The sequence below is a fragment of the Somniosus microcephalus genome, chromosome 4 (assembly GCF_052327205.1).
Source record: "Somniosus microcephalus isolate GS21.2 chromosome 4, FLI_Smic_1.0, whole genome shotgun sequence".
NCBI classification, from domain to species: domain Eukaryota; kingdom Metazoa; phylum Chordata; class Chondrichthyes; order Squaliformes; family Somniosidae; genus Somniosus; species Somniosus microcephalus.
In genome coordinates, this window is record NC_140990.1 from 317,367,597 (window position 1) to 317,379,998 (window position 12,402).

Here is a 12,402-nt window from a genome sequence, read left to right on the forward strand (position 1 = left end):
TGCTTTGAATAGCGGAGCAGGCTTGAGGGGCCGAATGGCCTACTCCTGCTCCTATGTTCTATGTTTCTATATCACTGTGATTTATATTTACTGAATTATATTTAAAAAGAATTCCCACTATGTTAGATCACAGGTCTATTTTCCTGTTGTTAATAGTTTGACCTTTAGCCTCCGTGTTGGATGCTACCCTCTTCCAAGAACTGACATTTATATAATAGCGCCTTTCATATTTATCCCTCAACCAACATCATTTAAAAAAAACCCAGATGATCTGGTCATTTATCTCATTGCAGTTTCTGGGAGCTTGCTGTGCGCAAATTGGCTGCCGCTTTTCCTGCATTGCAACAGTGACTACACTTCAAAAGTACTGCAGGCTGAGGAGAAGCTGCCTCTTCAGCTGGCCATGTTATTGGGGGGGAAGGAGGAGGAGGAAATTGATGGCTGTGGGTCCCTCTTTTCCCATTTTGAGGCATCACGCCATCTCTGTCGTTCGGATGGGACGTTAAACCGAGTCCCCATCTGCCCTCTCGGGTGGATGTAAAAGATGCCACGGCACTATTTCGAAGAAGAGCAGGGGAGTTATCCCCGGTGTCCTGGGCCAATATTTATCCCTCAATCAACATCACAAAAAAACAGATTATCTGGTCATTATCATGTTGTTTGTGGGAGCTTGCTGTGTGCAAGTTAGCTGCCGCGTTTCCTACATTACAACAGTGACCTCACTTGAAGAAGTACTTTATTGGCTGTAAAGCACTTTGGGGCGTCCTGAGGTGAAAGGCGCTTTAGAAATGAAAGTCGTCATCTTCACATCCAGGACATTAGGGAAAACTCCCCTGCTCATCTTAGCAATAATTTCATGGGAACTTTTACATCCAACTGAGAAAGCAGACGGGACCTCGGTTTAACGCCACATCCGAAAGGTGGCACTTCCGACAGTGCAGTACTCCCTCAGTACTGCACTATCAGTCTAGGTTAGGTGCTCGTGCTGGAGTGGAGCTCGACTCCACAACCTTCTGACTCAAAGGCAAGAGGGCGACCCACTGAGCCAATTGATTGGAGAAGTCTAAGCTGTAAATCAAGCTTCAGAATTCCTGTTTTTTCTCATGGAATCCTCTCCTTTTTCCACTTATGTATTTATGATGTGGGGGCTTTTAAGTTCATTTTCTTTGGTCAATTTTGTATATTTTTTAAATCCATTCTTGGGATGTGTGTGTCACTGGCGAGGCCAGCATTTATTGCTCATCCCTAGATGCCCTTGAGAAGGTATTGGTGGGCCGCCTTGAACCGCTGCAGTCCCGTGAGGTAAAGGTGCTCTTACAGTGTTGTTGGATAGGGACTTCCAGGATTTTGACTCAGCGATGATTTAGAAATGTCTGATATATATTCAAGTCGTCAGTAAGATGCTTGTGACTTGGAGCTTGTGGTGTTCCCATGCACCTGCTGCCCTTGTCCTTCTAGGTGGTGGAGGTTGCGGGTTTCAACCCTTTTAAAATTATGAAGGGCTTCCTAGAGATGATGTTCCCTCTCGCGGGTGAGACCAGAACTACTGGCTATAAATATAAGACAGTCACTAATAAATCCAGTAGGGATTTCAAAAGAAACTTCTTTATCCAGAGAGTGGTTAGAATGAGGAACTCGCCACCACAAGGAGTAGTTGAGGCGAATAGCGTAGATACATTCGAGGGGAAGCTAGATAAACACACGAGGGGGGAGGTTGGGTGGGTGATGGGCACACTTTTTCTCCTCTGTCCTCTCCTGACAGTTGTGACTCATTTTGGGCTACAGTTCAAAGGGTGCCTGCAGCTAGTACCAGCCCAAGTGGCCAATCTTCATGTGTGTGTCTGCTGGCAGGCTGTTTAATCTGCTCTCACACCACATCCACTCCCCCGGCCCCATTTCCCCTTCCCCAGAGCCCAGAGGGTGTCAAAACTGGGCCCAATCCACCACCCACATAGAATCATGCAGCACAGATGGAGGCCATTCGGCCCATTGAGTCTGCACCGGCTCTTTGCAAGAATTATCCAATTAATCCCACTCCCCCTGCTCTTTCCCCATAGCCCTGCAAATTTTCCCTTGTCAAGGACAAATAGCTGATCACAACAACCACAACTGGCATTTATATAGCGCCTTTAATGCACTAAAACGTCCCAAGGCGCTTCACAGGAGCGTTATAGAACAAAATGTGGCACATCATGAGATATTAGGACAGGTGACAAAGAGGTCGGTTTTAAGGAGCGTCTTAAAGGAGAGAAGGAGGTAGAGAGGCGGAGAGGTTTAGGGAGGGATTCCAGAACTCAGGGCCCAGGCAGCTGAAGGCACGGCTGCCAGTGGTGGAGCGATGGCAGCAGGAGATTTGAACCCACAACTATCTGACTTGGAGGCAAGAGTGCTACCACTGAGCCACGGCTGACGGGGAGGATTTATATCAGGCAGGAGTACCAGGGGAAGCAGTTCCAAGTGCGCAGTGTAAATGCGTTAAAGAGACAATGAGTTTATTTCTGGAGAGAGGCGGGATTGAGGGATGTGGTGAAGAGTTGGGGTTACATAGAATGTACAGAACAGAAACAGGCCATTCAGCCCAACTGGTCTATTCCGGTACAATAGCAAAATACTGCGGATGTTGGAAATCTGAAATAACAGCAGAAAGTGCTGGAAACACTCAGCAGGCCGGGCAGCATCGAGGAGAGAGAAACAGAGCCAATGTTTCTGTTACTCTCTCCTCAATGCTGCCTGACCTGCTGACTGTTTCCAGCACTTTCTGCTGGTCTATTCCGGTCTTTATGTTCCACACGAGCCTCCTCTCACCTTACTTCATCTCCCTCCATCAGCATAACCTTCTATTCCTTTCTCCCTCATGTACACCTAGCTTCCCCTTAAATGCAGCTATACTATTTGCCTCAATTACTCATTGTTCTGCATTTTAACCATTTTCTGGGTAAAGCAGTTTCTCCTGAATTCTTTACTCGATTTATTAGTGACTATCTTATATTGATGGCCTCTAGTTTTGTTCTCCCCCACAAGTGGAAACACTCTCTCTGTTTCTACTCTTAGCAAACCATTTTGTAAGCTTAAAGAATGGACAACTGGTTTAGCCATTCACCGCCAGATCTGGCTGGACCACATAAAGCATTATCGGGTCCTGCTCTCGTCTGCCAAAATTGCTCACTATTCCAGAATTATTCTGGAATGCAAAGATAAACCCCGGCTTCTATTCTCCACTGCTAACCGTCTCCTTAAACCCCTCTCCCGTCTCCTCCACCATCACCTCCGACAACAAGTGTGAGGAGCTCATGGACTTCTTTGTCACTAAGATTGAGACCATCTGTTCAGCTGTCTCTGCCACTTCCCTTCCTTCCCCTAGCCCACTGGGCCAAACTTCCTCTAAGGCTCTCCCCTGCCCTAGCCCTGTACTCACATCTTTCTCCAGTTTCTCTCCGATCTCCCCTCATGACCTTTCCACGCTCATCTTGTCCATGAGAAGCACTTCCTACTCACTTGACCCTATTCCCACCAAACTGCTGACCACCCAACTTCCTTTTCTGACTCCCATATTAGCTGACATTGTTAACGGTTCTCTCCTTAGGTACTGTCCCCCTCTCCCTCAAATCTGTCATCATCACCCCTCTCCTCAAAAAAAACAACCCTTGACCCCTCCGTCCTTGCAAACTACCGCCCCATCTCCAACCTCCCTTTCCTCTCCAAAGTCCTTGAACGTGTTGTTGCCTCCCAAATCCGTGCCCATCTTTCCCGCAACTCCATGTTTGAATCCCTCCAATCAGGTTTCCGCCCTTGCCACAGTACCGAAACGGCTCTCATCAAAATCACAAATAACATCCTTTGTGACTGTGACAAAGGTAAACTGTCCCTCTTCGTCCTTCTTGACTTGTCTGCAGCCTTTGACACGGTTGACCACTCCATCATTCTCCAACGCCTCTCCACCATCGTCCAGCTGGCTGGGACTGCACTCGCCTGGTTCCATTCTTATCTATCTAATTGTAGCCAGAGAATCACCTGCAATGGCTTCTCTTCTCACTCCCGCATCGTTATCTCTGGTGTCCCCCAAGGATTTATCCTTGGCCCCCTCCTATTTCTCATCTACATGCTGCCCCTTGGCGACATCATCTGAAAACACAGCGTCAGATTCCACATGTACGCTGATGACACCCAGCTCTACCTCTTCTCTTGACCCCTCCACGGTGTCTAATTTGTCAGACTGCTTGTCCAACATCCAGCTCTGGATGAGCAGAAATTTTCTCCAATTAAATATTGGGAAGACCAAAGCCGTTGTTTTCGGTCCTCGCCACTATCTCCGTTCCCTAGTCAATGACTCCATCCCTCTCCCTAACATCTGTCTGAGGCTGAACCACACTGTTCACAACCTTGGTGTCATATTTGACCCTGAAATGAGCTTCCGACCACATATTCGTGGCATAACTAAGACCGCCTATTTTCACTCCGTCTCCGCCCTTGCCTCAGCTCATCCGCTGCTGAAACCCTCATCCATGCCTTTGTTACCTCTTGACTTGACTATTCCAACGCACTCCTGGCTGGCCTCCCACATTCTAGCCTACGTAAACTTGAGGTGATCCAAAACTCGGCTGCCTGTGTCTTAACTTGCACCAAGTCCCATTCACTCATCACCCACCCCCTGTGCTCGCTGACCTACATTGGCTCCCGGTTAAACAACGCCTCGATTTCAAAATTCTCATCCTTGTTTTCAAATCCCTCCAGGGCCTTGCCCTCCCTATCTCTGTAATCTCCTTCAGCCCCACAACCCTCCGAGATATCTGCGCTCCTCTAATTCTGCCCTCTTGAGCAGCCCTGATTATAATCGCTCAACCGTTGGTGACTGTGCCTTCTGTTGCCTTGGCCCTAAGCTCTGGAATTCCCTCCCTAAACCTCTCCGCCTCTCTACCTCTCTCTCCTCCTTTAAGACGCTCCTTAAAACCTACCTCTTTGACCAAGCTTTTAAGAACGTAAGAACATAAGAAGTAGGAGCAGGAGTTAGCCATTTGACCCCTTGAGTCTGCTCCGCCATTCAATAAGATCATGGCTGATCTTCTACCTCAACTCCACTTTCCTGCACTATCCCCATATCCCTTGATTCCCTTAATATCCAAAAATCTATCGCTCTCTGTCTTGAATATACTCAACGACTGAGCCTCCACAGCCCTCTGGGGTAGAGAATTCCAAAGATTCACCACCCTCCGAGTGAAGACATTTCTCCTCATCTCAGTCCTAAATGGCCGACCCCTTATTCTGAGACTGTGACCCCTGGTTCTAGACTCCCCAGCCAGGGGGAAACATCCTCCCTGCATCTACCTTGTCAAGCCCTGTAAGAATTTTGTATGTTTCAGTGAGATCACCCCTCATTCTTCTAAACTCCAGAGAATATAGGCCTAGTCTACTCAATCTCTCCTCATAGGACAATCCCCCCATCCCAGGAACCCTTTGCATCCTCCTCACAACTTACATTCATCAGTAAACTTGGATATATTACATTTGGTCCCCTCATCCAAATCATTGATGTAGATTGTGAATAGCTGAGGCCCCAGCACTGATCCTTGCGGTACCCCACTAGTTACAGCCTGCCAACCCGAAAATAACCTGTTTAATCCTACTCTCTGTTTTCTGTCCGTTAACCAATCCTCAATCCATGCTAGTATATTACCCCCAATCCCATGAGCCCTAAATTTGTTTAATAACCTCTTGTGTGGCACCTTATCGAATGCCTTCTGAAAATCCAAATACACCACTTCCACTGGTTCCCCCTCATCTATTCTGCTAGTTATAACCTCAAAAAATAACAGATTCGTCAAACACGATTTCCCTTTCATAAATCCGTGTTGACTCTGCCCAATCCTATTATTATTTTCTAAGTGCCCTGTTACCACGTCCTTAATAATAGATTCTAGCATTTTCCCTACAACTGATGTCTGACTAACTGGTCTGTAGTTCCCTGTTTTCTCTCTCCCTCCTTTCTTAAATAGTGGAGTTACATTTGCTACCTTCCAATCTGTGGGAACCATTCTAGAATCTATGGAATTTTGGAAGATGACAACCAATGGGTCCACTATTTTTATAGCCACCTCTTTTAAAACCCTAGGATGAAGGCCATCAGGTCCAGGTGATTTATCGGTTTTAAGTCCCATTAGTTTCTCCAGTACTATATTTTTTTTACTAATTTCTTTCAGTTCCTCATTCTCGCTAGAGCCTTGGTTCTCCACTATTTCCGGGAGGTTTTTTGCGTCTTCTTCCGTGAAGACAGGCACAAAGTATTTGTTTAATTTCTCTGCCATTTTCTTATTCCCCATTATAATTTCTCCTGTCTCAGCCTGTAAGAGACCCAGATTTACTTTCGCTAATCTTTTCCTTTTTACATACCTATAGAAGCTTTTACAGTCTGTTTTTATGTCTCTCGCTAGTTTACTCTCCTCTTCTATTTTCCCTTTCTTTATCAATTTCTTGGTCCTCCTTTGCTGAATTCTAAAATCCTCCCAATCCTCAGGCTTACTACTCTTTTTGGCAATATTATAAGCCTCTTCCTTTGATCTAATAGTATCTTTAACTTCTCTTGTTAGCCACGGTTGGACCACTTTTCCTGTGGGGTTTTTGTGCCTTAAAGGAATGTATATTTGTTGTAAATTATGTATTAATTCTTTAAATGCTAGCCATTGCTTCTCTACCGTCATACCTTTTAATGTAGTTTCCCAATCTATCTTAGTTAACTCGCCCCTCATACCTGCGTAGTTTGCTTTGTTTAGATTTAAGACCCTAGTTTCGGATTTAACTAAAGCACTTTCAAACTCGATATAAAATTCTATCCTATTATGGTCACTCTTCCCTAAAGGCCCCTTTACTACAAGGTTATTAATTAACCCTTTCTCATTGCACAATACTAGATCTAAAATAGCCTGTTCCCTAGTTGGTTCCTCAACATACTGATCTAGCAAACTATCTTGTATACATTCCATGAATTCATCCTCCACACTGTTACTGCAAATTTGGTTTGCCCAGTCTATATGTAGATTCTCTTCTCTTCCTTCTTAGGCAGTCCCTCGGAACCGAGGATGACTTGCTTCCACATTAAAAATGAGTTCTCCGGTGACTGATGAGTCCAATGAGGGACCTATAGTCTCTGTCACAGGTGGGGCAGACGGTGGTTGAATGGGTGGGTGGGGTGCTTGGGTTGACGTGTGCTCCTTGCGCTGCCTGCGCTTGGCTTCCGCTTGCTCCCAGCGAAGAGACTTGAGGTGTTCGGCGCCTTCCCGGATGCTTCTCCTCCACTTTGTGCGGTCTTGAGCCAGGGATTCCCAGGTGTCGGTGGGGATGTTACACTTTTTCAAGGAGGCTTTGAGGGTGTCCTTGAAGCGTTTCCTCTGCCCACCTGGGGCTCTCTTGCTGTGCCGGAGCTCCGATTAGAGCGCTTGTTTTGGGAGTCTCGTATCGGGCATGCGGACAATATGACCCGTCCATTGGAGCTGATTGAGTGTGGTCAAAGCTTCGATGCTGGGGATGCTGGCCTGAGCAAGAACACTGACGTTGGTGCGCCGATCCTGCCAATGGATTTGCAGGATCTTGCGGAGGCAGTGTTGGTGGTACCTCTCCAGTGCTTTGAGGTGCCTGCTGTACATGGTCCGTGTCTCTGAGGCATACAGCAGGGCGGGTATCACTGCTGCTCTGTGGACCATGAGCTTAGTGCCGGGTTTGAGGTCCTGGTCTTCAAACACTCTCTTCCTCAGGCGACCGAAGGCTGCACTGGCACACTGAAGGCAGTGTTGGACTTCATCGTCGACGTCTGCCCTTGTTGACAGTAGGCTCCTGAGGTATGGAAAGTGGTCCACGTTGTCCTGATCAATGGTTCCACCACAGACCCAATTCACGTACGAACCGGGGTCAAGCAAAGCTCTTCTCGATCTTCCTTGCTGCAATGCTCCATCTCACCCTCAGTAAGCTCCCCACTGGAGTGGAGCTAATTTACAGAACAAATGGGAAACTGTTCAACCTCCATCGCCTCCAGTCCAGATCCAAGATCGTCCCATCCTCTGTTGTCGAATTACAGTATGCAGACGACGCTTGCGTCTGCGCTCACTCGGAGATCGAACTCCAAACCATTGTCAACACCTTCACCGAAGCGTATGAGAGCATGGGCCTTACACTAAACACCCGTAAGACAAGGGTCCTCTACCAACCTGCCCCCGCCACACAGTACTGCCCCCTGATTATCAAAATCCACGACAAGGCCTTGGACAACGTGGACCACTTTCCATATGTAGATTAAAGTCCCCCATGATTACTGTATTACCGTTGTTACACGCGCCCCTAATTTCCTGATTTATACTCTTCCCTACATTACAACTACTGTTTGGGGGCCTATAAACAACTCCCACCAATGTTTACTGCCCCTTGCTGTTTCTTAGCTCCACCCAAACTGATTCTACTTCTTGATTTTCGGAGCTAAGATCCTTTCTCTCTACTGTCTTTATCCCATCCTTTATTATCGGGGTTACCCCGCCTCCTTTTCCATTTTGCCTATCTCTTCTAAAAGTTAAGTATCCTGGAATATTTAATTCCCAACCTTGGTCACTTTGCAACCACGTCTCTGTAATGACTATTAGATCAAACCTATTAATTTCTATCTCCACTATTAATTCATCTATTTTGTTGAGAATGCTTCATGCATTCAGATATAGTGCCTTTAGCTTTGACTTATTTCTATTTTTCCCTGCTGTCACCTCAGTCACTGGTGCCCCATTACCTTTGTTACTCTCTCTGTCCCTTCCTGACCCACTCTGCTTATTTTTACCCAAAACTCTGCTCTAGAGCCGTGACATTTCTCTCGCTGCTTTTAAATTTACTCTTTCCTGAATTCTCCCACCCCCCTTTCATTAGTTTAAAGCCCTGTCTATTGCCCTAGTTATTCGGTTCGCCAGGACACTGGTTCTAGCCCGGTTTAAGTGGAGCCCGTCCCAACGGAACAGCTCCCTCTTTCCCCAGTACTGGTGCTAGTGCCCCATGAACTGAAACCCCTGCCTCCCACACCACTCTTTGAGCCACGTATTTTACCTTGTAATCTGCTTATCCCCATGCCAATTGGCGCATGGCTCAGGTAACAATCCAGAGATTTTGAGGCTCTGCTTTTTAATTTGGACCCCAACTCCTCAATCTCTCTCAGTAGAACCTCATTCCTAGCTCCACCTGTAGAACCTCATTCCTAGCTCCACCTATGTCGTTGGTTCCTACGTAGACCACGACAACTGGATCTTCCCCCTCCTACTCCAAGTTCTTCTCCAGCCGCGAGAAGATGTCTTTAACCCTGGCAGGCAATGCAACCTTTGGAACTCCTGGTCGTGGCTGCAGAGAACAGTATCTATCCCCCTGACTATATTGTGCCCTACCACAACTACCTTCCCTTTCACCCCCCCCCCCCCACTTGAATGGTCTCCTGCACCACGGTGCCATGGTCAGCTTGCTCATCCACACAGGCAGCAAGAACCTCATACCTGTTGGATAAGGACAAATGCCGAGGCTCCTCCAGCACTTCACCTGGGGTCCCCTTATCTGCCTGAGTTGCAGTCACATCCTCCTGTCCCTGACCACTAACCAGACCTGTACCACTACCTAACCTAAGGGGTGTGACTACCTCCTGGATCAAAGTGTCCGGGTAACTCTCCCCCTCCCTGATGCCCCGCAATGTCTGCACCTCAGACTCCAGCTCACAAATTCTGAGCTGAAGTTCCTCAAGATGCAGGCACTTACTGCAAACGTGGTTGTCTGGGATCACAATGCCCTCCACAAACTCCCACATGCTGCAGTTGCAGCACACCGCCTGCACTGCCGTCCCTATATGACCTTGATTTATTTAATTAAATGTAATTAAATTTGTAATTAGGTAACTTAGTTTACAGTGTAGTTTCTTGACTACTTACTTGATCTAGATTAAGTTACGGGTACTGAAATTAAATATCTACCGGTAACACAAAGCACTACAAGTAGTGTAGGCAAAAAGCAGCAACTCCTTCCCCCTCTTCTCCGAATTCCCACTCTTTCCAGATTCTCAAATGAAACTCTGTTTAAGTCTGTTTTGGCCACCTGCCCTAGTTTCTCCTTATGTGGCTCGGTGTCAAATCTTTTGTCTTTTAATGCTCCGGTGAAGCGCCTTGGGACGTTTTACTACGTTAAAGGCGCTATATAAATACAAGTTGTTGTAGTAGGTGTAGTAAAGACCTCTATCGGGTCACCCCTCGGTCTTCTCTTTTCTAGCCTCTTTAGTCTCTCCTGATCTGGGTAAGAATATGCTTGTTGAGCAAAATGGACTTTTCCTGACCCTATTTTTATCCCCCTCGATTAGGAGTCACGAGGGCTGCAGCAGGAGCTGACGTGTATCAGAGAACGTTGCCTCCAGCACTAACCAGCCATGTCTACTTTGGCTTAGTGGAGCGCACTCTCGCCTCTGAGTCAGACGGTTGTGGGTTCAAGTCCCGCTCCAGAGACTTGAGCACAAAAGTCTAGGCTGACACTCCAGGGCAGTGCTGAGGGAGTGCTGCTCTGTCGGAGGTGCCGTCCTTAAGATGAGATGTTAAGCCGAGGCCCTGCCTGCCCTCTCAGGTGGACGTAAAAGATCCCGCAAAACTATTTCGAAGAAGAGCAGGGGAGTTCTCCCCGGTGTCTTGGCCAATATTTATCCCTCAACCAACATCACTAAAAAACAGATTATCTGGCCATTATCACATTGCTGTTTGTGGGAGCTTGCTGTGCGCAAATTGGCTGCCGCGTTTCCTACATTACAACAGCGACTACACTTCAAAAAGTGCTTCATTGGCTGTAAAGCGCTTTGGGATGTCCTGAGGTTGTGAAAGACGCTGTAGAAATGCAAGTCTGTCTGTCTTTAATTCCAGAGCAACAAAATTCCATCCAATGGCTGTGTTGGAGAGGATGGCTGATGATCTGCTCGCTCAGCCATGGATCTCTGTATGCATTGGTGACTCTTCCTTCCTGCTGAAGGCCTCTTTCAGCGATGCTGCCTACAGACTGATGCTCTCGGATCGCGACAGCGTCTGGTGGGAGGAGATGAACTCTGATGACCTCAAACAAAGGGCGCAGGTACGTCTTTGGATTCATGTTACGAACATAGCAATTGCTTGACTAAAAAGGACCTTTTGCTTCGTGCAATCATCCCCTTTGTCCTGTAACCTCTCCTGCCTTCCACCCTATCACAGACCTTCCCTACTGTTCTTTCCTCCCCTTCCCCTCCCCCCCCCCCCCCCCCCCCCTTCCCTGCTCCTGCACTTGCTTAAAACTTGTTACAGGAAACTCTCTTTTTACCGGCACCTAAATAACCGGAAATCTCTCTTAAATCTCTTAACCGGCAAAATTCAGGAGTAGGTTCAGGTAAATTTTACTTCATATTAGTGGCCGTGTAACCGGGGTTCCTGGATCTGTGGCCGTGTAACCGGGGTTCCTGCACCTGTTGCCATGCAACAGGGACGCCCGGATCTGTGGCCGTGTACGGGGCTCTCGTACCTTTTACTATACCTCTCTGTAATCCGGACTTTTTGATAAACCGGCAGCACGCCGGTCCCGTCGGTGCCGGATAAAAATGAGTTTCCTGTACATCTCTTAACTTTTTCCAGTTCTGACGAAAGGTCATCGACCTGAAACGTTAACTCTGTTTCTCTCTCCACAGATGCTGCCTGACCTGCTGAGTATTTCCAGCATTTTCTTTCTTTATTTTGTAACTCAAAGTGTTTTGCCCAGTAAGATGAACATACGAACATAAGAAATAGGAGCAGGAGATGATCATGGCTGATCTTCTACCTCGACTCCATTGTCCACGCCTTCCACCGCCGCCCCCCCCCCCCCCCCCCCATTCCGTTGATTCCCTTAATATCCAAAAATCTATCGATCTCTGTCTTGAATATACTCAACGACTGAGCCTCCACAGCCCTCTGGGGTAGAGAATTCCAAAGATTCACCGCCCTCTGAGTGAAGACATTTCTCCTCATCTCAGTCTCAAATGGCTGAGACTGTGCCCCCTAGTTCTAGACTCCCCAGCCAGGGGAAACATCCTCCCAGCATCTACCCTGCCAATCCCCCTCAAAATGTTATGTTTCAATGAGATCACCTCTCATTTTTCTAAACTCGAAAGAATATAGGCCTAGTCTACCCCATCTCTCCTCCTAGGACAATCTCCCCCCGTCCCAGGCATCAGCCTGGTGAACGTTCGTTGCACTCCCTCAATGGTAAGCATGTCCTTCCTTAGGTAAGGAGACAAAAACTGTACACAATACTCCAGGTCCAGGAACCCCGGTTACATGGCCACAGATCCAGGAACCCCGGTTACACGGCCACAGATCCCGGAACCCCGGTTACACGGCCACTAATGTGAAGTAAAACTTAACC

The 12,402-nt window shown here is 47.4% G+C and overlaps 1 protein-coding gene across 1 annotated transcript in view; it reads left to right on the forward strand.

Moving 5' to 3' along the window:
- Window positions 1-10,902: 10,902 nt before the first annotated feature.
- The window catches only part of nhej1 (nonhomologous end-joining factor 1), a 289,544-nt gene continuing 288,044 nt past the window's right edge, over window positions 10,903-12,402 (forward strand). Inside the window, exon 1 of the mRNA XM_085986798.1 lies at window positions 10,903-11,103. Coding sequence (XP_085842924.1) covers window positions 10,918-11,103 — 186 coding nt within the window. The 5' untranslated portion in view covers window positions 10,903-10,917. The remainder of the gene's footprint in view (window positions 11,104-12,402) is intronic.